The 26476-nt window shown below is 34.8% G+C and overlaps 1 protein-coding gene and 1 long non-coding RNA gene across 2 annotated transcripts in view; one reads left to right on the top strand and one right to left on the bottom strand.

Annotated features, from left to right (window-relative positions):
• LOC113005424 overlaps positions 1–17270 on the top strand; it is a 105114-nt gene extending 87844 nt beyond the window's left edge. Inside the window, exon 3 of the mRNA XM_039459042.1 lies at positions 16950–17270. Coding sequence (XP_039314976.1) covers positions 16950–16966 — 17 coding nt within the window. The 3' untranslated portion in view covers positions 16967–17270. The remainder of the gene's footprint in view (positions 1–16949) is intronic.
• On the bottom strand, positions 8665–12834 carry LOC113005422. Its single transcript, XR_005576598.1, has 3 exons — positions 9921–12834; positions 9282–9447; positions 8665–8784 (listed from the first exon to the last, which is right to left on the bottom strand). It is a non-coding gene; the product is annotated as an uncharacterized LOC113005422 (long non-coding RNA).
• Positions 17271–26476: the final 9206 nt, after the last annotated feature.

Raw genomic sequence — 26476 nt, 5'->3', positions numbered from 1 at the left:
AAAAAGGTGTTTGAGTCTGAAATTTATCATGTAGAAGATAAAATTTAAGGGATAGTTATTTTCCAATAAAATGTTGACTAAAATAATGAAGTTCTTACGGTGAAATTGAGGATGTTTAATAACAGTAATTTGTTAACCATACTAAAAATAACACCCTTTTTATGACACAGGGGATGGTGTGAGAAAAAATTTAAGTATCTTCCTGAAAAAGTAGGATTGCGGTATTGATCGAAAATAATCCTGTTATTCACATTTATAAACGTAACATCAAGAAAACTGATTTTCGATTTCTCTCTCCATAGTAAATTGTAAATAGTCATGCATGGAATTAAACGTGTCAAGGATGCCCGATAGCGAGTTAGCCGGGACTGCTAATATAATGTCATCTACATATCTGCAGTAAAAAGGTAGATGAAAAGACAGGAATTTTAATGCCTTGCACTCCAAATCCTGCATGACCAAATCCGCTAAAATAGGAGACAACGGTGATCCCATCGGTAGACCAAAGATCTGTTTATAGCAAGTACTATTAAATTTAAAATATGTAGAATCTATTATTAAATTTAAAGCTTTAAGAAATTCATTGACCGGAACAGTAGTGTTTTTTGAAATCAGATTCCATTTGGTCGTGACGCTTTCCACCGCTAAGTTTTTTGGAACATTTGTGAAAAGAGACATGACGTCCAATGACACTAAGACGTGATCTGATTCCACGTGAAGGCCATTAAGTTTATTAACCAAATGGAAACTATTTTTAACGAAATTATCTGCTTCTGGCATACTGTTATATATTATGTTATGTAAAAAATAAGCTGGAGAGTGTAAAGGACTATTTATGGAAGAAATTATATTTTTTAAAGGGTTATTAGGTTTGTGGCTCTTCGGCAAACCGTAGGCTCTCGGCGAAACACCGTCCGTTGTTAATATACTCCTATATATACGTTGTTCAATAAAACCTTTTTCTTTCCACATGGAGAGAAGAGAGCGAGCCTCTTTGGTTAATTTTTGAATCGGATCTTTTGATAATTTTACGTAAGTAGACTCGTCAGAGAGCATGCCTTCCATCTTCAAGATATAATAATTCTTGTCAAGGGCAACTGTTATATTACCCTTGTCCGCTCTGGTAAACAAAATATTAGGATGCGAATCTCCCCGAGGTTTGTAACCAGTCTTTATTAGCTGGTCAATGATATTTACCGGACGGCCGGTAATTAACCGGCTACGGAACAAGCCCTCCAAGATCGATACAGAACGGTTCCTAATTGCCACATATATGTTTTCTCGGTATTTTGAGATGTTATGTTCTATGTGTTTAAAAAATTCTAATAATGTTCTTCTTCTGTCACTATCCAACAACGGTAAACCAAAGCGGTCCTCCAGTTGTAAAAGATATCAGACGTCCCTCGGGTTATCAGTACTGCTCAGATTAGTAAACTAATCGCTATGCAAAGTATCCAAAAGAATCTTAGAATTAAATTCGGAGGGAGACACATGGGTTTTATGTATTGTCTCATTCACACTAGGCGTAAGCCATTGGAAAGAAAAAGTTGTTTTTTTATTAGACACATCCGAAGTCTTGGCGACATATGTAATGTGTCTTGTTGATCCAAAACTGACGCTTTTTTTGTTTCAACCAATCGATCTTTTTATTGATCCTGGAGATCTTCCTACGCCATAACCAACCGTTCCTTTTTTTTTTGAAATGTGAAAAAATCATTTTTGATCAGTGGGGAAAAAACGTTCGACACGCTCCTAGAGGTCTTATAAAATCGGTGCCTTAGAAAATGTAAATTTTTGTACGCATCTCTAAATTCTAATTTTAGTACAATGTTAATAAAGTTGTTACTAATTCTGTCTAGACTATTTGACGAGGTCTTATGGAACAATAAAATATTTGTGTGTCTTCTGTAAATATTCAAATGTGTCGGAGTTAGATTGTATTTTATATACGCTTTGATGAAACAAATTCGCATATGTAAAAGTGTCAAAGATCGGCTGAGTTTAATAAACTGATTTAAAAGAAAACATGTGCGGCTTCTAAAACAATTTCTAATAAACGTAAACAATTTTGGAGAAGATATAAAGACTTGAGAACCTATAGTAACGCTTGGGTTAATTAATAAACAAAACAAAGGTTAAGGCTCTTCCCAGATAGCACATGGACATTCAGTAGATGTCAATCGGATGTCTGTTTTTGGACATTGGACATCCTTTGTGGTACAAAAGAGGTTCGTCGGACGTCTGATGTACATCCGTAGGTTATACATTCAAGACAAGTTTGAAAATTTATTAGAAAATTCTATATAAAATCATTCTTGTACCCCTTTAATTTGTAATTAAGATGAGTAACTATTTAAAAATAATAAAACAATGAATTTTTGTTTAAATGTAATCATTTATTGATTAATTTTAAATTTAAAATTAAATCTTTGAATAATAATATCATATACAATTATATTAATATCACATATAATTATATCAAAAATATGCAAACATATTCATAAACTTTTGCCATTAAAATATAAAAAACGAAAATACTTAATAATTAATAAAAAAAACTCAAAAACTTGGTTTAAAATACTTAAAATTAAACATTTGAATTATTACATTAACATAATATTATAATCATACAGAAAATACGGATATTATAATAAATTGTTTAAAATGAAAATAATACTTAAAATTAAACATTTAAATAGCAAGAACGTATATCGAAAATACAAATGTATATTAGTACATTTACCCAATTTCACAAACGTTATTTTGGTTTTAAACGAGATTTAAACATGCCTCTATCTGTCTTTATCTGCTTTCTAAATAAATAAAGGCAAATACTTTTAAGTCTCGTGTAAAGCCAAAATAACGTTGTTGCAACCGCGTTAGCAAAAAACAAAAATATTTGTAATATTAAAAAAAGAATATTAAACTCATTAACTTTTAGTCTTACAATTTCTTCAACTCAGCAATCATTCTTTCCTTTGCTCTTCGAAGCCATTTTTGAATCGCTTCTTCAAAAACCTTTTTGGTGTAATTGGAATCAGTTTCCTGACCGGCAACTGTTATAAAATATATGTATTATTTTATAAATAGTTTTAGAAATTTTTTTTCAATTAGACATATTTTGATAATAATTAATGAAGATTAACTATTCAAATAAAAATATTTTTATCAGTAAACTAAATAAGTGACTTTCTATAATATTGGGCACTTATCAATTAACAAATCAGCAAGTTTTAAAAGAGCAAATTTTTGTTTTTGCTTTGCCCCTAGCCAGCTATATTTTTCTGCTAATTCGTCGGTCAATAAATGAGTACAGTTGCGCTTTATAAATTTGTAAGGATTTTTTCCTCCAATTCGAGATACTTCTTTAACCTACATTAAATGTTATCTCGTCATAAAATAAATCATTAATTTAAGAACTACAAATGTAACAAACATGCTTCATATTAATTAAGAGACGCGGTAGCGTCTCGCGTTAAGTATATATAAAGCTGTGGAGGGTACCCTGGGTTGCGCCTCTCTCTCCCCGAGAGGGAGAAGGGGAAACGAATGATCCGTTTTAAAGTGCCGCGTCTTACCGCTCTTAATTTCCGCGAAATCTTTTTATGTGTAATCTGTGTAATTATCGAGAGCGTTAGGGTGTGAAAATGTTAGCGCAAACCCAAGCGAACGGCATTATTGACTTTGTAATCGTGGCAGCCGTCCGGAGGAAGACATCGAGTAAGAAAGTCGAGGAAGCAGCAGGAGGAGCGACGGCGCCGATCCCGCGCCGGAAAACTAAGTCGTGTTTTTGTACATCAAAAATTTTTTATTTTAATAAAATTTTCTCATTTTGTACCGTTTCCTCTTTAATCTTTTAAATTAAATGTTAAATATTCCATGAAACTTATTAAAATTAAATACAACCACTTGGGTTAAAATTGAAAGATTTTTCAATAAAAATACAAAAATAGTACTTTGATTGTTTAAAAGATTTTTTGGAAAAATGCATTTAGGTTGAATTAAATTACACAATATTTAAGGAAATACTACTTGGGTTAGAATAAAATTTTTCAATGAGAATTAAAGATGCTATCACTTGAATTTTTAAAATACGAAGATTTTTCAATAACAATACAGAGATAGTACCACGTGGGTTTTGTATAAAAATTGAAGATACTACCAGTTGGGTTAGAATAGGAATGTTTTTCAAAGAAATTACAAATACAAAATTACAAACGACTACTTTAATTTTGTAGAAAAAGTATATTCTCTTTATAATAGGTGCATTTTAAAAGATTTCACACATTTTTTTTTTAATAAACGTCTATCATTTTTATTAAATTACACAATTTCAAAATAAGTTGCGCGCAACATACATAGGCTCTTTCTTTACCTTTTTTTTTGAAAAGGTAATTTTGTACTGATATCACGCGTTTTGTACTGTTAAGCAATATGTAATTTCTTTTTTTTTTCTGTAATAAGACACGATTTACACTGTTACTTAGGTTTTAGCGAATCAAATACATACCAATTGGGTTAGAATAGGAAAATTTTTCAATGAAAATATAAAGTACGAAGTAGTACTACTTGGATTTTGTAAAATTAAATTAGTATAAAAAATTTTTTCTGTTAAAATACAAAAATAATATCACTTGGGTTTAGAAAAAAAATAAAGATAAAGTGCACGCACACGCATACTTGGTGCTTTTCTTTACCTTTTTTTTGAAAAGGTAATTTTCTACTGATATCATGCGTTTTGCAGTGTCAAGCAATTTGTATTTTTTTGTAATAAAAGACATGATTTCAACTTGACAAAATTGTAAGAAAAAAAAATGGAATAAAATGTAATATTGTAATTTACAAAGGTATATTAAAGTTCAAGATATTACGACATGGACTGGCATAGTAAGTTTTTCAATTAACACAGAGATAGTACCAGTTGCAGAAAAAAAAAAGGTTTTTGGGTGCGCGCACATACATTTGGTGCCTTTTCTTACCTTTTTTTTTGAAACGGTAATTTTGTACTGATTATTCTTAACCGGGCGGAAAACGGATTAAAGGATTGTTCGCACCGGAATTGCCGTGACGGAATGGTCAGTTGCGTTAGGTGACAACTACTATTCAGGTTAAATGAAGGTACATGACATGATTGATTGAATATAGCTAATATAATATAATAGCGAACGCCTCTCTGTGTCGAAAATATGTACTGGACAAGAAAATCTTGGCGACGATGACGTTTCTTAAATGTAAAAATTGAGATTTGGACTTTGCGTTGCGATATCTCCGTTCGTAGGGCACGGGGCGGAAAAATAAAAACCCTTTTATTATACAAGTCGGGGGCAAGCTATCGTTTGAGACTACTCAGAACTTGATCGGTTCAGCCGTTACTGAGATCTGATAATCTCGCATGCTTGGAACTCGCTGACTCGCGTAAAAGAGGGTCGGTCTGCGACTCGCTTCTCCTACACAGGCGCGAGTCGCGACCGCGCCTCTAGATATTTTTTTAATTTTTTTTTAACCAATTAAATAAAAGACGCTACTATGTATCATTTACAGGAAGGAACTTAGTTTTTTATAAATAAATGGTTGTCCTTTTTAAACAAATTAATGTTATTAAAAAATGAATGTAGGGGGGAGGGGTAAGTGTCGATTTTTCCGCGCACAATGACACAAGAATGATGCCCGTAGGTGCATTTGATTCTGAGATATGAATTATGCATGTATTTTTTAACTCGATTTATGTCATTCAGATACGTCGTCGTCGTCGTCGTCGTCGTCTTCCACTTCGCAAAATTTCAGAATTGTCCCTTTTAGCGGTAATTTTCAAAAGCTATATGAATATATATAAAAAATATTTCAAAAACTTGGTCTCTGTCTCTGTTTTTCACTCTCTCCTTTGCTTGCTTTAGTTCTTTGTCTCTCTCTTTCTCTCTCTCTCTCGCTCTCCCCTCCCTCTCTCTCCCTCCTTCCCCCTCTCTCCTCCCCCCTCCCTCTCTTCCGTTCTCTCGATCTGTACCGTTCTTCTACGCTTTTTCTCTCGCTCTCCCATGTTTTCTCTCGTTGTCTATTCTTACTCTTTTTCGCTTTCCTTTGTTTGTTTTTACCATTTTTTCTCTTATTCTCTACCGTTCTCCCTCGTTCTCTACCGCTCTCCTTCGCCCTCCCTCACTCTCTCTCCCTCTCTATCACTTTCCTACGATTTCATACGCTTCTTATCGCTCTTTCTCGCTTTTCTTCGTCCTTTACCGCTCTTTCTCTCTCGCTCTCTAATGCTCTCCCTCGCTTTCTATCGTTCGCTCTTGCTTTCTTTTGCTTTCCCCCGCTCTTGTTCGCTCTTTGCTTCCCCCCCCCCCAATGAGCTTCCTTAGATTGGATTTTAATGTTATATGATGAATCAGCATATAATGGAACCGGTAAACCAAATGTTTTATGAACTGTTTTTCCTGCTGGTAATAATGTAGCTGCTATACCCGTAAAAGCCATTGAACAAATATGTTTATTTCGAAATTTGGTTAAATGATATATAGTAGTATATATAAATATTTTACCTGAACCACCTGGACCATCGATATAAATACAATTGTTATCGTGATTGTTAGTATCTAATTTGTTTAATACGAGATCTACTGTTTTTTTTGTTTATCATTTAACTGTCCATATTGTCTAGTACCAACGTCCATAGCTTCTTCAATTGTAATATAATAATTGTCGATATCATTTTCTATTAATTGTTCCATTTGGGGAAAATCAGCAAGACTTTTACTTTCAGCACAAAGCATAGTGTTAATTTGCGTATATGCTTTCCCTTGTCCTTGTATCAATCCAAAGTGCCGAATATAATCTTTCGACATTGTTTCTTTAAAATTGTCCCAAAGTTCTTCAGAATGTAATGGTTGACAATGTAATAATATACGTACAAATAATCTACGAAGTTGTCGGGGCATCATCCATCCAACAGCTTTGTTCACAGCTTGTTTCCATTTATCATCATCTTCAATTAAACCTAAAGCTAGACATGCCGCTAAAAACGATTGACATTTTTCTCCATTGATAGTTCTTAAATCATCAAAACTTGTAGCTCCTTTACAGTGATCAATATTAATTGTAAATGGAATAATTCTGTTTGTGTTGGACTAATGGAATACCCAGATAGCCAAGTGAGTTCAAAATGCCGTTATGTTGCTGTTAACCGTTTCAGCAACTGAGATTGACAAACAAGGGACAAGGTGCTTCCTCATTATGTGTGAAATCTTGCCCTTACATAAATTCTAAATTTAATGATGGCAAATTGATAGCATCTTGATGGCATTACTTTACTATATTCAAAGAATATACATATGATAGCAACATGATGGCAACTGTTGCCATCGGTTTCCTGTCCGCGTTTAACAGCATATTAACGGCATGTTGAAGGCATCTTGATGACAACGTGAGAACAACTTGTCACGATGTGATATCCGCGATATACAGCATGATGACAGCAACATGATGGCAATATTTGCAAAAATATAAATGCCTTATGCGTCGTCTACAATACAATCGTTAGGATGTTACGACGGACCAATCAAAGTAGAGAATATATTTTTTACTTCTTTGATTGAACCGTCGCAGAGTCGTAGCATCTTAACGACTGCGTTGTAGACCCCGCATTTTATATATTTGATATGAAAGTTAACGTCAGATGTTGAAAAAATGTTATTTATATTTTCATGAAAACCAATGTTACCTAGGAAAAAACCACTTATAATTTCATTATAAGTTTATAAGATTACATGCGGTTTTTGTTCTAAAATAGATGATTTTTTTACGAATAAATAAGATCTATTCAACAATCCAATGAGAAATGATAACAAAATCGACATTCATTCGCTATACGATCTCACTAGGAAAGATTACATTACATGAACCTTATAAATTTGTAGATTTAAACAATTTTGTGCACATTAAAAACCGTACTGATTACATTTGAAATAAGATTTTATTATATTCAACATATTGAATACGGTTATTGAACTTACACAAAGCTTAATCTACAGTATTTCAATTTGAGAAAAGTTGAGACAAAAGGGAAATAAAATTTGAAGATAATTGCTTGAATGCACAATAAGAAAGAGAATTTTATATATATATATGTGTATACACACACATTGTACGTTTGGACCTTTCATTGCTTGAGATAAATTTAACTTTTTATTAAAAACGTATTTATCAAATTATATTTATATCTGTAAAAGATATCTATAAAAGATATATAAAGTTATAAAAACTTTTATAAATAACACTTTCATAAATATTATTATTCTTGTTCTGGCAATAAAGTATCATTTTCATCACTATCATCTTCTGCGATAGTTTGATTCTCCGGTCTCCTTATTTCAAGGAGCTCGTCCACTGCGTGACGCATATTTTCTCGGCGACCTACGTTGTATATCCCATGATGTAAAAAACATTCTTCTTACATCATGGTACACCCATGGAATTTGATTCTGTCCATGGGGAAATTTTCCAAACTAAAAAATCGCTATCTTTCTACATACTTACAGTTCATGATTAATGTAACGACCAATAAGCTCTAGTCGTTACATTAATCATGAACTGCGAGTATGTAGAAAGTGGTGATTTCTTAGTTTAGAAAATTTCCCCATGGACAGAATCAAATTCCATGGGTGTACATTGTAGCTGATTTTCGGTTAATCGTATTACGATATCTTTATTTACCGAAACGTACCGCTTCCCCAATTTCTCTGAAAAATTCTTTGCGTGTTGGCTGCGGAAAATTAGTATTTCCAGAAATTGCATCTGCAGGAAGAAATATGCTATTATAATTTTATGTAATTTATACCTGCATGTATATTTTTAATTAAAGTTAGAAGTTATATATTTCCAATCTTTATTCGAAATGTTAACAAGCTCGAATATAGCAAAGCATAAAAACATAAATGAGTGGTAAAAAAGAGCGCAAAAAATTTAATAAAATGCAAAAATTAGAACATTTATTTGTTAAATGATAATAATTGTATATGGCAAAAGAAAAATTAAAGCGGTAAAAATTAAACTACTACTTTTTTTTCTTTTACGACATACAATTATTGTCATTTAACAAATAAATGTTTTAATTTTTATATCTTATCAAGCCTTTTGCGCTTGTTTCTTGACCTCTCTTATATGTTTTTGTATTTTTCAATCTTGTTTTAAAATTTTAATTTGTGGTGACAATGATGCGGAACAATAATGACTTTAACTATATCTTAACCGTATTTTTTTTATTTAAAGGAGCTAATCAGCAAGCAACTTACCATATATAGCTTTAATTAATTTTGTCGTTGATAATGGAAAATTTCCCCCTCTCCCCATGCAGAAAAGTGGCGTATAGCCTCGTCTGACAAACTCTCTTTAAAGCAATATTTTACAGCATCGTGAAGGGTCCAACCCCCCCCCCTCCCAAAATTGGAAATATTCAACCTGTAATGAGATAGTATACTTTTGTAATAAATTTGTTATTTTTACATGAATAATACAAGTACTTTTTTTACAAATTAATGCGCATTTATATGTATTACAATTATATGTATTACTTATCCTTTGAAATGTGATTTCTTATTAAAGAATTACAATTATTTTAAAATATTTTGTCCAGTTTTATAAAAATTATAGAAATCTATTTTTTCTTAAAAAATGACATTAGCTCTCTTAAAAATTTAACGTATTTTTTTGTTATGTCAACGATGTTTGCGTTGCTTACATATAAACTATTTTTACTGTTATTTTAAACTACAAACAACTACAAACGATTTCAGATTGAAATCTGATGCCATTTGAGCTACTAAATAATTTCTTACTGTTTTTTAAAAACCGATAACATATTTATTTTTTAACTACAAACAAAATAATGTTTACTACAATCATCTACAGACAAAATCCTACAAGAAACACACTTTTAAATTTGATTTCGTAAAAGTCGGGTGCCAACTTCACGGAGGTGCCGAGCCACACGATATCCGTTTAGAATTTCCATAGTTTTGGTTCTGTGAAAAGCCTGTATATTGGGACGATGTTATAGTATGCGACATCGGTGGCCTTAAGGTTCCTTGAGAAGATTCAGACATTCTCGATATTAACGGTAGGATTTTCATAATCTTATTGTGTTGGAATAATCCACTTTATTGGAGCTAGAATATTCAATAGGGAATGCAACATTGCTTGCGGCAGTTCTTGACGCCTCAAAAGCATATGTCGCTGTACTAGGTACAAGCTGCGTGTAAGTGTACGGACTGTATCGTTCTGAACCTTCCGTTCTGCAAGTACTTATCGAACTGTACGGCTTTATGCCACATATTTCAACCTGCTGATCATTGGTACAACCAATTAGTGTATTGTGCGACTGTGTACTAGAAGTCTCTCTTAAATGTGTCTGAGAATTATTTGTATGATTACTTTCCACTGCGAAAACTTGAGTATGCTGTATAGGCTTAGATGTTATCTGTTGTTCGGATTCAAGCATTTTTTTATTTGCATCAGTGGCATTTGTGCTTGAAGAAACTTTTTTCAATGTTTCTTTGATAATTTCAATTTCTTTATCCATATTTGCATGAATAATCTTCTTGGTGCGTACATTAACATTTTTACGCTTTTGTAAGAGCTCATTCTCCGATGATAATGTTATGTATCTTTTAGGCCTCACAATGGTACGTGAAGCATGTCCAGAACTAGAATGCAAAATTAATTTATAATTTTATTTCTACAATAAGCTCTACAACATACCATGCGTTTATTGCAATAATAAAAAATTTTCCTCTGACTGGTCATTTTTTGTTTTTCTCGCATATTTATTTCAGTATCCTAAAGTGACCGCTTGAAAGAAAAAGTGTTAGGGATGTCTAAATCGATTTGAAGTTTTCAAATTATAATAATTAATGTCTAAGTTATTACAGATATAAAAACATAGTTATGTATGGATTTATAGAAACCATAGTGCTGTATTTTTGAGAATACAATTAAATTTTTTGCGTTACTTTCTAATAAAGCCCCTTTCTTTTTCTGTTCGTCTGTATTTGACTAGACCATAACTGGCATATGCGAATATTTCAACGTTATCAATTTTTCCATCAGATGTAAAGTTACAATACACGTTTTTATTAAAATATCTTCTTTTTCGCCAATGCACAGCCGCTATTACGTACTATTAAAAAAAAAAATAAACATTAAAAATAAAAAATATCTTATTGCAATTATATCCAAAATACTAATTTTTTTGCAGGATTGGATAGTAAGTGAAAGGATAGAAAGTGAAAAGTTAAAAGTTAAATAATAAAGTTAAAAAATTAATAATTTTTAATTTACTTCGTTTTTAATGATTTACTTTTTAACTAGTGTAGGAGGATCAGTCGAGTGCGAGCGTGGGTATGCGTATGGTGTGCGAGCGAGTGCGATGCGTATACATCTATGTGTAAGAGTGGGCGACAGATGGCGCGAGCGGGCGGGAAAGTGTAGAGTCCCTAGAAGTAGAGAGTCTGGACATCTGCCCCTAAAATGTCGGTAATGAATATGTTAGTGTATGTACGTGAGCTTTATGTGTGTGTATGTTTATCATTGTGTGCACTTGAACGTATTGTATATTGTTATCGCATTGGCTAAAGAGGATTAAACAAGGATCCGTATTGGTGCTGCCATTTTAGGTGAACAATCACATGGAACCCCGAAATGTCCAGACTCTCTACTTCTAGGGACTCTAGGAAAGTGTAGCGCTAGCGGCGGCGCTGGTTTGTTCCGTTTTTGTGCGCTCTCTCCCTCTCTCTCTCTCCGTGCATGGCGTACCTGATGCGAACGTTCGCAAGCGATAGCGTAATATTTCCTAAGTTTTATTTAGTAAGATTAATCTATTTCCTAATCAATTCTCCGGGATCATTTGTGATGTTAGCTCAGATACCTGTACCCATATTCGCGTAGACTCTACTACTCTCGTACAGTAGGCCTATAAGTTCCCGAGAGCTAACCTCGAATCATAGCCGTTGAGGCTCGAGCTGTAAGCACGCGATCACGTCCACGTACTCGTGGAGTTTATTTGTCTTGGCGATTTTACTAAAGCAAACTATTTTATGTAAAGCCTAGCTGCTTAAACATTCATTATAACTCTCTATTTCCCGCCAGTCGAAATACGCCAGTGATTGGCCAGCACGACAACGTAATAGCCACAGTTGGTGACCCCGACGTGATCACGGCGCGTTACGCTGTAAAAAATTTTCAACCTAATCAACGCGTACATGTAACGAATAGTCATGGCTAGTGGCTCAGGCGACCCGCCGTCGGGCGACCAAGAAAACAGTGTATCGTCGCGTGTAATAGAGGTTCCCGCACTCGCGCGAGTCGGTATTAGATCCGTTTTGGAAATCGAAGCCGGATCTATGGTTCGTGCAGATGGAAGCTCAGTTCTTTACCGCGAATATAACAGTAGACGATAACGAAGTATAATTACGATGATACAATGCCTCGACAAAGCTTGTTTAGCTGAGGTTAGCGATATTGTGCTTAATCTTCCCGCGGCGGACAAATATCATGCGCTTAAGGACAGGTTAATTAAAAGTTTCGCGGACAGCGCTGAAAAGAAACTGCGTAGACTATTAAACGAGATCGATCTGGGTGATCGCCGCCCGTCGCAATTACTTAGACGAATGCGAGACCTTGCACAATCCGGTGTATCCGAAAAAGTGCTTAAATCCTTGTGGTTACAACGACTACCGCAGCAGGTGCAAGCCATTTTGACAGCTACCAAGTACGACCTTGAAGAATTATCGCAGCTAGCGGATAGAGTAACAGATGTGTTACCCGCCGGCATTAACGTGGTCACGGCAGCAACATCCAAGCAGACTCTTCCAACGGATCCGCAATGCTCGCAGATTTCTGCGTTTATAGAGCGAGTGGAAAAGTTAGAGACTCGTGCTTCGCGCAGCCGTTCACAAACTCCGCAGGGTTCTCGTCGCGGAAGTTATTCAAGATCCAGTTCAGGGAGCCAATCCGACAGCTGCTGGTCCCATCGACGTTTTGGCAGCAAAGCCAACAGGTGTACAAAGCCGTGCGGTTGGAAACCAGCCCCACAGGAAAACTAGAAGCCGAACTGCTTCAGGCGGCAGGTAGTTTGGCCGTGGCAACTCGCCGTCTTATAGTCAGAGACCGTGTCACCGGCATTAAATTTTTGATAGACACCGGGGCGGACGTCTCGACTCTTCCCGTCTCAAGACGCGACCGGTCGAATCAGAGCGATCATGTATTCTACACGGCTAATGGAACAATTATGCCTACGTTTAGACAGAAGTTACTCAAACTCGACTTGGGATTCCGTCGGACCTTTCAATGGCCTTTTGTGATTGCCGACGTGGACACCTGTATCATTGGCTCGGATTTCCTGGCACATTTCAATTTATTGCCCGATATTCGACACAAGCGGTTAATCGACGGCAATACGCTCATCAAAGTCTCCGCTCAGCTGGTCAAACAAGCCACGCCTCGCATAACAACGTTGGCCGAAAATTGTTCATTTAAAGAGATTCTGAGTGAGTTTCCAGAAGTAACGAGAACGTCGATCATTCATAAGGAAACTGCGCACGGAGTGGAACATGTTATCGAGACAACGGGTCCCCCTGTGTCGGCCAAAGCTAGACGACTGTGCCCGGAGAAACTTAAGGCAGCCAAACAGGAATTTGAATACATGATTCAACAAGGCTTATGTAGACCCTCCAAAAGTCCTTGGGCTAGTCCCCTACATCTAGTACGAAAGAAAAACAGCGACTGGCGCCCGTGCAGGGACTACCGCAAACTCAACAAGGTAACCTTGCCAGATCGTTACTCAATTCCTTTTTTGCAAGACAGCACGCATTTTCTGCATAACAAGACTATATTCTCCACCCTAGACTTGGTGCGCGCATTCCAACAAATACCAGTCCGCGAATCGGATATTCCAAAGACTGCAATTATTACGCCATTTGGACTGTTTGAATTTCCGTTTTATGACTTTTGGGCTGCGTAACGCGGCGCAGTCCTTCCAAAGATTCATAGATCGGGTAACCGCGGGACTTGATTTCTGTTTTACGTATATTGATGATATCTTGATCGCTTCACAAAATGAAGTACAGCACAAAGAGCACCTGAGAGTACTCCTCGGCAGACTCCAACAGTACGGAATCGCAATCAACCCCAATAAATGTGTTTTTGGTCAAAAAAGTGTCAGCTTCTTGGGACATATAATCAGCACGGAAGGCATCAGACCCCTTCCTGAAAAGGTCCAAGCCATCACCGATTTCCAAGAACCAGCAACGGTTAAAGGACTTCGACGCTTCTTGGGCATGCTCAACTTTTACAACCGATTTCTCAAAGACGTTGCAACCATGCAGGCGCCATTGCTCAAGGAAATCTCCGGACGTAAACGTTGCAATAACGCAAAAATAGTATGGACCCCGGAGCTTAGACAAGCTTTTCAGGAAGTTAAAAAACATCTTGCTCAAGCCACCTCACTTGCATTCCCTGATAGCAAGGCAACACTCTCGTTGCAGACGGACGCCTCAGATACAGCGATCGGTGCAGTATTGCAACAGCGCAGCAACGGAATTTTACAGCCACTTAATTTCTTCTCGAGGAAACTCACACCCACGCAAACTAGGTATAGTGCGTATGATAGAGAGCTGTTGGCTATCTATTCGGCTATCAAGCACTTTCGTTTCATGCTCGAAGGACAAAATTTTTACATCGTAACAGACCACAAGCCCCTCGTGTTCGCATTTAAGAGGAAATCTAATCAAATGTTTTCCAGGCAAACTCGCCAGCTGCTTTTCATCTCAGAGTTCACGACTGACATTCGCCACATCGCAGGCGCCGAGAACATCGTAGCAGATGCTTTATCTCGCGTCGACACTATCGTGATGCCAACCAGCCTTGACATGCAGGAAATTGCAGAAGCTCAATCCTCAGACGAAGAACTGCAACAGTTGAAGCAATCCGCAGCAACGTCACTGAAGCTAAAAAAGTTTACCCTATCGGAGACAGCATCCACCATCTTCTGTGACACCTCGGAAGATGACATCAAGCCGTACATTCCTGCATCATTGCGCAGACGAGTGTTCGACATGGTGCAGATGTCGCATCCAAGCGGCAGAGCAATGCATCGACAAATTTCGCAAAAATTTGTGTGGCCATCTATGGCGAAAGATATTAAAGAGTGGGCCCGTACATGTTTAGCGTGCCAGCAATCGAAAATCCATCGGTACAACCACGTTTCGCCCACTAAAATCCCAATGCCTGACTCACATTTTGAACATGTGCATATTGATATTGTCGGTCCCCTGCCTCCATCTAAAGGTTTCAAATATCTGTTAACGATGGTCGATCGATTTACTCGTTGGCCCGAAGCCATTCCTTTGCAGGACTGCACTGCAGATACGGTGGCAAAGAACCTTTTCACTTACTGGGTAACCAGGTTTGGTTTCCCACGCCTGATCACAACTGATCAAGGCTCACAATTCGAGGCACAATTGTTCGATGCTCTAGTTCAACTTGTCGGTTCGAAGCGCTGCCGAACAACTGCGTATCATCCGGAGTCCAACGGGATCATCGAGCGATGGCATCGCTCCCTCAAGTCCGCATTGATGTGCCATGGCGAAGCTCAATGGATCGACACACTACCAGTGGTTTTGCTTGGTTTGAGAACCTGCTTCAAGGAAGATTTAGGCACCTCCGTAGCGGAATTAGTTTACGGCGCCACGCTCAAGGTCCCAGGTGAATTTTTCTCCTCCGAGGAAATGCCGAGTAACTCACGGATTTTCGTTGAGGATTTCCGCGTAATTATGCAAAAACTGCGACCTAGACCGACCTTGCATCATATTAAACCTAAAATGTTTTTCCACAAAGACTTATGTAATTGTTCCCATGTTTTTCTCAAAGTAGAAGGTAGCAGACGCCCCTTAGATCAGCCGTACACCGGCCCACATAGGGTTTTAGAGCGCATCTCGGATAAAGTCTTTGTTTTGGATATGAACGGTAAATGCGTTAATGTTACTGTCGATAGGCTTAAGCCTGCCTACTTAACAATCCAAGACCCGGATACCTCTCAGTCAACTACATTTCCGGCATCAGCTGGTGCACCGAGCCAGCAAGAACCAAGAACATATTCCGGTCCAGCGACCAAGCCAAATACCGTCAGATTTAAAGAATAATTCACATTAAGAAAAACTCTAATGTACAACTTAGCGTTAAGCATTCAAAAAGCAATAATTCTTTTTTTTTATTATTTTGTCTATTATACCATATTGTATTTACTATTATCCTTGTTCTTCCATTCCAGTATTAACTAGTACGTTAACGTTTTCTTACGTTTACACTGGGGGGGGGGGGGAGAGTACTGTGGCGTTACGAGCGCTAGCGGCGGCGCTGGTTTGTTCCGTTTTTGTGTGCTCTCGCCTTTTCTCGCTCTCTCTCTTTCCGTGCATGGCGTACCTGATGCGAACGTTCGCAAGCGATAGCGTAATATTTCCGGGAAGGTCCCAGATGCGCACAAACCCAATTGGACACCACCAATTATAGCGGCCGATGCCTAGAGTATTTTCGTTGGTTGGGTTAGATTAGATTACGTGATTGGTGGTGTCCGATCGGGTCTGTGCGCATCTGGGACCCTCCCATATTTCCTAAGTTTTATTTGGTAAGATTAATCTATTTCCTAATCAATCCTCCGGGATCATTTGTGATGTTAGCTCAGATACCTGTACCCATATTCGCGTAGACTCTACTACTCTCATACAGTAGGCCTATAAGTTCCCGAGAGCTAACTTCGAATCATAGCCGTTGAGGCTCGAGCTGTAAGCACGCGATCACGTCCACGTACTCGTGGTTTATTTGTCTTGGCGATTTTAATAAAGCAAACTATTTTATGTAAAGCCTAACTGCTTAAACATTCATTATAATATCTCTCTGTTTTCCGCCAGTCGAAATACGCCAGTGATTGGCCACCACGACAACGTAGTAGTTACAAGAGTCCTGTCGGCAGCGGGACGAGACACGTCAAGGCAGGAGCGATTTTTGAGTTGCGAGCTGCGAGTCTGTGCGTATTGTGTGTGTGTGCGATATGATAGAGCTAATCACCGCGAGATCGGAAAGCCTTGTCGAAACCGAAGAGACTGATTTGAGACTGCTAAGAGTTTTGCAAGCACCGCAATTAGTTTGTATCCGAAGCGTGCTATTCTCATTGTGCAATAAACTCTGTACTTGTAGATCACACTTATTATCTAAATATACAATCATATCCTACACTAGTTTAAGTAATTTTTAAAACTACTTTAACTAGATATTTTTAAAACATAAACTTTAACTTATTACTTTTTTGCCTAAGTTAAAAATTTATTTATGTAAAAAGAAAACAATTATCACAGAAAACTAATTTTTATACAAATAATATTTTTTTTTTATTTTATTAACTTAATGTACAAATAAAATATTAAATGATGATCTATATTACAATTATTTTGAGCAAAGTAATTTTATAAAATTATGACTATAATTTAATATTAATGATTTTTAAAATTAATTTTTATTTTAAATTTATTATATTCAACGTAACTTTTAACTGAACTTTTTGTTAATATAATTTTTAGCGTATATTAATTTAATAAGCTATTAATTTTAACTTAATTTAATTAAAAAGGAATATTGTGAACTTATCTAATTTTGTTATTTTGTTCGCTAATATTAATGATTATCTATATAAGGTAAGTGAAGAATGTTTAATTTGCAAAAATATTTATTTCAAGTTTATAATTTCAACTCAGGAGTGTTTGTCAGTGTAAGAATAAATATGAAAATTAATAGCAATTAAAGGAACATACAAACATTATCAACATATCTTACTATGCCAGTAATTTGCTATGTCAGTAATTTACTGCCAGATATGTCCTACAAATCAAACAGTGTTAATATTAAAATATCAGATCAATTATTTATACATCTCTTGGATTTTTCTTTGGAGAGGTCGCTTCATGGGAGATTAAATATATGTAAATAAGTTATACAGTCAAGAAAAGTCTTCCATCCAATATTATCATATGTGTTATATCTTAAATTTTACCAAAAATATATAACATTTCATTACATATGAGAAACAGAAAAAGGGTAGCAACATTTACGCTCTTTAAAAGATATATACTTAATTGTAGAATCACAAACACATGCATATAAAACACCATGCTTTTATATTATCGTGTTTTGGTATATTAAAATGGAGCATAGTATATTATTGACTCAATTAATAACTTATTATCAATTAGTGACATACCGCCAATTTTTATGTTAGACATTTACCACATCAATTTAATCTGGCACTAATGCAATACAAATAGCAGGAAAAAGTGTATACAGAATATAGGAAAGTCTTTAATCCTTTTAAAAATCACAATATTAACTAAAGACCCATCACCTACATTTGATCACAAGCATTTTTAAGAAAGTTATTTTTAAAACAAGTCATTGTGCATCCTATTAATAAAGCAATTAGCAATTGAGTTCATTCATTATCAGTTATTGAGACAATGCGTATACGTACGTATGTGGCACGTAAATAACCACAAGTTTGATTCATATGGTATAACCCTGTTGAAATTATAAAATAAAAATTATAAGTTTGCACTTTATTGTGTTAACGTGTAAAAAATTACATTGTGCAGGAAGCGTCCCGTGAGGACGTTTTGTGAATCAGATAAAAACTGATAAATATTTCTGTGAAGAACATGATACATTTTTTTATCAGCGTGAACATAATAATACGATAATATAATGAGTACGAGATTATAAAAAAATATCTGTATAAAATTGAACGTATATTCTTTTATGTATTAGCAGACAATCAAAGTATTTTTAAATGATAAAGTCTAATCATGTTTTATTTGTAAACCATTGCATTCCAGAAATTATCATAATAATTAACAGTTTCAAAAGCGAGTATTTCATTTGAAATAAAAAAGTTATTGTAGCTGAATACAATTTTTTTAACCATATTTTTATTTTTCTGAAAATGTGATAAGTTTATATGATTATAGTATATAGTAGCTAGTTAATCAATAATAGTTAAAAAAAGAATACATTTCTATAAAAATGTATTAGAAACGTTCAAAAATTAAGAATTTGCCTGTCTCAGTTAATACGTTCTGAACAAAATTCATTAATATATTCGATATTCGAAATCCTAATTGTTATGTAAAATTTGTTTCGTGTCCGAAGATTTACATATGCATCAAACGGAACTTAATAATTACATTAATAAACGAAGTTTAATTAAGTTACATTAATAAACGATTTTGCTATTATACTTTTGTAAGTGTAAGAAATAAAAAATCACATTTACGTAAAGTATTAAACAAAAAGGTATTTATAAACTGTAAAATATTCACATTATAGCGTATCCAATAGCAAAACCTTTATTAATAGTTGACGAATCATGAATAAGCTTTATATATATAACATAGTTTGCTATACAACTTTACAACACCCATTCTGTATATAATATGAGAGCATAATTACCGATTTGATTGCCTTATTTTGCCTCGACCAATTTGAACACAATTTCGCTTCACCATATTTGCTTGTCGATTCTTTGCTTTGAGTTTATCATTCATTCTAAACGTAAGCATATTTTAAATTAGTTACTGTGTTATTATTAAATTACAATCTTTAATTGTAGTGCATAAATATATAACATTATGTACCATACAAAAAAATATGCGGAAAATTATTGTCATGATAATATATAGTATTTAAAAAAATAATGCTAACGAAATTTCTTTTTGCTATAGTGCCATTTTAAATGGCACCTTTGTGGCACCAACAAAACCTTCATGTTCATCTGGTATTACAGTATACATTTTTTATTCTTTTACTTTAAATTTATCTATTTTAAAACAAAGTAATAATAAAAGGATAATAAAAGGATAAATAAAAGTTGTTATTTTGGCCTTATATGACCAAACACACTTATTCAAAATGTAACAAGATTGTAGAAAGCAGTTTTCTGTTCATGAGAGAGAAAATCTATCTTTTAGTTCTCCAGAAATCCTAATCAAACCAAATTATAACAAAAATGAACCGAATCAAACCATCCAGCAAACAAACATAAATTTAAATAAATTGAAAATTATAATTTATTTTAATTTATCAAATTTACGGTTTAGCCTTTTTAGATTGAAATGGATTAAAATATAAAATACGCCATTCATCATGTTGAATTCTCATATATTTTTGTCTATATTATATTATTTTTAGATACAAATGGATTCGAAGTCTAAAGCGCGAATTCGAAAACGTCGAAATGAATTTATGTCTATCAATTTTAATTTAATTTCATTTAGTAGGCAATCAATTAGAACTAATTTCGGACGATGCTTACGAAACTAAATTAAACATAACAAAATCAATCTGAAACGAATCGATACAATCAATTGATTAATTAATCTTTATTAATCTCGAATAATCTTAATCGAACTTTTTTTTTACGAAGGGAAAATGGGCTTTGGAGGAAAACCCGGGGTTATGCGGGACTCGCCCCCGCCAACGACGTGTCGGCGGAGGACGGCCCACTAAAAACCCTTCGGGTATCCTGCCCAGATCCTTGATGTGGGAGGGCTCCGGAAACGTGTGCAGCATGCTTTCGGAGCATTGTAATCGAACTTAATAGAATTTCAGCGAATACAACCTGTTGTAAGATAATTAACCTCTCCAAATATCCTATAAAAATAAAACGAATTTATCAGGAATGGACTCTCCTTGCTCACTTTCCATCTTACAGAAGTGTTAAAACGACGAACTTATTATAAATGGATTCATCTTCTTCACTGACAGTAACATCAGAATAGTTGTCATCCTCGATTTTCCACCACGGCATAACATTTTCCCTTAATTTTACTCAAATCTACAACAGTACAATCCTCAGATAACACAGAACACACAAAAACTCCAAGTTTGGACGATGGAATACCGACATCATAGAAATCTTCCATGATTTGAAATTTGTTAATGATCAAATAATATGTATTATTCATTTGAACAATATTGCAAACAATGCAGACTGAAAAATTAATCGAAACAATGCATCTATCACCTAAAGAGTCAACATCTAAAAAGAAACTCTTTGTTTGTAGTTTTTTATATTGTACATAGTGAGAGGACAGTTGTATAGGGAATGGATTGCTATCATGCCTCCTAAAAACTTGGAGATTTTAATTTCTCTCTTTTCTGTCTTTCAACTTCTCTAAAAGCAAACTGTTGCAAAAAACTATGAGTTTTCTATAGTACTTTCTAAAGAACTCCATATTATTTTCATATGGAAACGCTGATAAAGAATCAAGAGGACCTAAGCGTTCAACATCTTTTGATAAATGCAGTAACGCATGAACATTATAGGAGGAAAAGGTCACGTCACAAAAGCAAGGACATGTCTCGACAAACTTTTCTAATGCAAATTTGGATATTTTAATCGTCTGTATATGTATGTAGTCGCGAAGGAATTAACTGAGAGCTCAAGTGAGTTTTCTTTCTGTTTAAAATCTAACGTTTTGAGTACATTACGTCCGAGTTACAGAGTTCGATGTGCTATGTCAAAAAGTTACTTGGCGAGAGAGAGCGTTTCCTCTCTCGCCCGCTTTATATAAACTCCAAAATGACTGTTTGGTCCGCAAATTCGAAACTGTATATGACCTTCCCTGTTTGCGAATCTTCTGACAAACATGTCATTTATTTTCCTGTGTATTATTATTTTTCAAACCTTCCGTTGGGCATGTGGCGAAAGGTCGCCACACAAGTTTTGCAAAAGTCATTTGGCTAGAAGAAATTTTAGAGTGGCACAGCGCACGTATAGCTGCGTGAAAAAGCAAAAAATGCTTATATCCTTGTTCGTCTATAATGCCTTGTAAAGCAATAGATCCTGTGTACAAAACAAATTGACGACCCTCCGTTACTTTGTAATCTTTATAGTCGGTCAATAACCTTGGCTTTCTCGAAAATTCTCGTGGGCAATGTAGCGTAATACGTTCGAATCTTTTTGAAATTCGATTTTGATTTCGAGAGGACAATTTCATTTTTTTGCCATACTTACTACTATTCCACGCAGTTAACAATTTCTTTACGACACCTACACAAATTAAGTGCATGAATTCAACGGGCACCTGTGAAACCAATCTAATCGGTAAATGAGATAGTGGACTTGGTCTCTTGTGATGATCATCGTCAAGCAATTGTGCATATTCGTTATCAGTCCGGAGAGGATGTTTTATGCCAGTAAAAACCAACTGGCCATCACTATGAACACCGACAATTTTGCATTTATGACAAGGATTACTAGAAGTATGACCAAAGTGATTTAGAATCCATGAGCGTGCTGGTGCGTCTGCTATAAAAGCTCTTAATACAATCGGGATATATTTGTTAAATAAGAAAATACCTCCACTGCTGATAACCTGAAGAACATCTACAATAAAGTCATTTAGAAAATCATCAATATTTGCAGATTTTTTTGATCCCTTATAAATTCTTACAATTTTAGGATTACTGCCCAGAATATTTGCTATCGAACACTGAATTGGCCAAATTTGCATAGTGCCACATTTATTTAATCTAGCACCATCAGTGCTAAAATCAATCTCGAGAATGTTCGGAATCAAGTTTGGTATAGTCTTCTGCAAAATACGAGTAAAGGCTTTCTCAACACCAACATGAAAATACTCTCCTGAATAAACTTTGCGTATCTGAGGACCAACTCGAGGAGTATTTAAGAGAGTTCGCTATCTTGCGGAAGATAAACGAGTTGCGAAAGGGATCGCAATGTTTTTAAAATAATGTTTCCTTGCACATGCGTAAGATTTCCCTTTATAAAAGCTGATGCGAGGGATTCTTGAAAAATATGTGCAGAATCTATTATCTCTTCACTCATACAATCACTCATACAAACTGAACTAGCACCCTTAGAGTAGATTGTACTTGCATTGTTGACATCATTCATTACTGTTACCAAAGAAGAAATATCAGTATCAAGTTCATCAACAGCGAACATTAATGAATCATTACAATTTTGAAGGGACGATGACATAACATCGTTATTATGGTCGCATGCAGCCTTTACTACTGAATTAACTATCTGCACATCCATACGCAATTCACTGCTTTGTCGCAATTCTTGAAACAAACGGTTACGTTAGCGTAACGATAATTTAAAAAACGGTTTACGTCTTCTAGAATTTTTCAAATTTTTGCTCATTTTGAAAGAATTCATTTCGCCTATTACATAGATGTGATAGCCAACTAAATGTGTTATACAATTTACCACTGAACAAATAATAGTTAAAAGCTTAAATTGAAAGTAAAGAAACTCTTGAAATTAAATAAATTATAATAATAAATAAAAATAAATTGTTTCTATAGGAAAAAGGAGAAACATTAAATGCACAGTACAACTTTTATGTAAATCAAGATAATGTGTACAAAGGTATTTTCAATTGTTGAAAGAGGAACATGTAATATAATGGAGTCAAACGATTCACTTAATGAAAGAACTCATATTAAAATACTCACTTGCAAAAATTATTACCAAAACTTTGTGAGTTGTACTAAACAGCACATTTAGTTTTTTGATTATCCTTAACAGCTAATATCAAGAATCTACGGAGATCCTAATAAAGAACAGATGAGGGGCCTGTAAGTAGAAAAAAACATTGGACTAAATTGCATGATTGTGTAAAAGGGTAATCATTTTATTATTTCTCTCGTGTATCTTTTTCTATCGTATGCGATACAAAGACAAATTGATCTTGAGATCTAGGATGCTATTCTGTACACACTTTTTGTTTTTAACGATAGTTGTCAGTGTCGTTGCGCAAATATTTTACATGATAAAAAAGCTGCGCAACGATACCGACAACTATTGTTAAAAATAAAAAGCATGTACAGAATAGCATCCCTGAGAAATGAATACGGACATATGTGCCGGTGCAATATACCCTAATATTTTGTACAGGGTGTTGCATTTACATATGAGGCAGTATGACCGGGATGCACGACAGACTTTGTCTACGTTCATTATCTATAACTGAGTCGCGCTTGAGATACATAACCTGCAAAGTCTGTCATACAACCCATCGTACTGCTTCGTATGTAAATGCAACATTCTGTACACATGAAGTTTTTGTCACGTCCATCAATTACCTAAATCAGTGCTCGGAATTAGTGGCACATTTCGAGCACTGACCTAAATAAGTAATTATTTTTACATACCTGTTAGGATGAAATTTTCTGGCTGATCTTCACCTTCCACTTCCACTCAATTATTGTTTCGTCCTTTTCCAAATGAAATCGAGGACGATACGATTATAACTTTTTCAAGAAAATACAGAATGAGAGGTGATCGCGTTAGCAATCTTCCAAGATTCTTAATCGGACAAAGTCTTGAGCGTCTTGACGTGTTGGCGCACGGATCAAAACTCGAAACTACTTTTCACTTTCAATTTTTTCAAGATCTCAAACTTTTCTCATTCTCTCCACAGATACAGTCCGAACAATAATAGATGCATTCAGAAATGTCGTGCATCCGCTTGTTGCTAAGCAACAAATGAAAATGATTGGTTCTTACCTAGATTCAACCAATACGCGTCGTTCTGATTTGAGTGGCTGGTGGAAGACGCGTGAATATGACAAATTATAAACATTTACGGCAGAAAAATATTATTAGTATATAATTATTAATATATAATTCTTGTCATAAAAATTCTATTATAGTTTTTAATGAAATTGTCCTTAAGGTAATTATGAAGGAGACGGTCCTTTTCACTGATTTTGATAAAATTTTACATATTTGTTCATTTTGAAACATACATTAAGAATCTGAAAGAAAAAATCGTCGCTCTCAAGCGGGTAAAAAGTTATGAAGTATTAAATAACGACGTTTGTGAGGTTAGGAAATCTGTCACACTGACGGCATAGAGAGACCGAATATATTTTTTAATTATTGCACCTGAAAGTAAATGCTTAAAAGGGGAGGGGCTTCGCCCCTCCCCCCGCCCCCCCTCCAAATCTAACCCAACCCAACCCGTGTCCCAGTTTTAATTCAAAAATTGTTTTGCGTGGAAGTTGAAAACCCATGTGGGGGGGGGGGCGGGGGGAGGGGCGAAGCCCCTCCCCCTTTTAAGCATTTACTTTCAGGTGCGATAATTAATTTTGCTGTGTGACAGATTTCCTAACCTCACAAACGTCGTTATTTAATACTTTATAACTTTTTATCCCCTTGAGAGCGACGATTTTTTCTTTTAGATTCTTAATGTATGTTTCAAAATGAACAAATATGTAAAATTTTATCAAAATCGGTGAGAAGGACCGTCTCCTTCATAATTACCGTCCTTAAATATAATCGTACAAATAATTATGAATAAATTATTTTTCAATTTAATAACGTGCCATTACTATTCTTGTGCAACTTAAAGCTGTGTGTGTCAAGACCGAAAATTTGCTCGGCGCACAGTTTTGTGAATTTGTATATAAAATTACATTGAAAAACATTTGCACGAAGATCTAGCTATGACGATATATTATTAATACATTATTTGTTTAATGTACACAGTTTTTTTTTATATTCTTGCCATATATATTTTATATTTAAAAAAAAACAACTCTTAATATTATAAAAGATATACAAATTTTTTATTTTACCAAACATGGAAAAGAATTGACAAGAAACAATTAGCTTTATTATTTTGTATATAAATTATTCTGTTTATATATTCTATATATTATAAATCACATATTTTTGAAAAGAAAAAACTATAACAGTTTCGAAAAATTAATATTGTTAAGTTATTGAAAAACAATGAAAAAAAGTTATAGTATTTAAATACTAGAAACAAACGTTTTTAGAATGTTATTGAAAACGTAGAAAAAATTTGTTACATCAATAAATTAGGTATTGTCATAAAAATGAAGAACAATACTATTATAACGTTAACAAGAACTGTTGTTAACATCATAATATTGACAACAAGATATAATTCAGAAACTTCAACAATATTCAACAAATATTTTGCAACGTTTGTAAAACGTCAGATATTTTATGTGCCATCAATTTGCCATTATGTTGTCGGCACGATACTGTATATGAAATGCGAAATCATCGCATGTTGTTATCTTGCTATCAACATGACACGTTATTAATCCTCACTATTTGCTCTTGAAATTTCATAAAATATTGATGTCTATTTGTCCTCATGTTGCTAACTCAGGTTGCACATAGGACTTCGGTGTCAGCAAATTGACGGCAACTTCACAACAACTCGTGAAGTGCATTAGTTTACTTAACATGGAAACAACGCTTGGTTAACTGGGTATATTCGTCCTGTACAATTGTAATACCTTTTGCGTTTGACCCAACGTGATATATTTCTTCCATTGATTTTTTCTTTTTTAAACGTATACGTGGAATTTTTACATATAA

The sequence above is a fragment of the Solenopsis invicta genome, chromosome 16 (assembly GCF_016802725.1).
Source record: "Solenopsis invicta isolate M01_SB chromosome 16, UNIL_Sinv_3.0, whole genome shotgun sequence".
NCBI lineage: Eukaryota > Metazoa > Arthropoda > Insecta > Hymenoptera > Formicidae > Solenopsis > Solenopsis invicta.
This window is presented reverse-complemented; position numbering and strand designations above follow the sequence as displayed.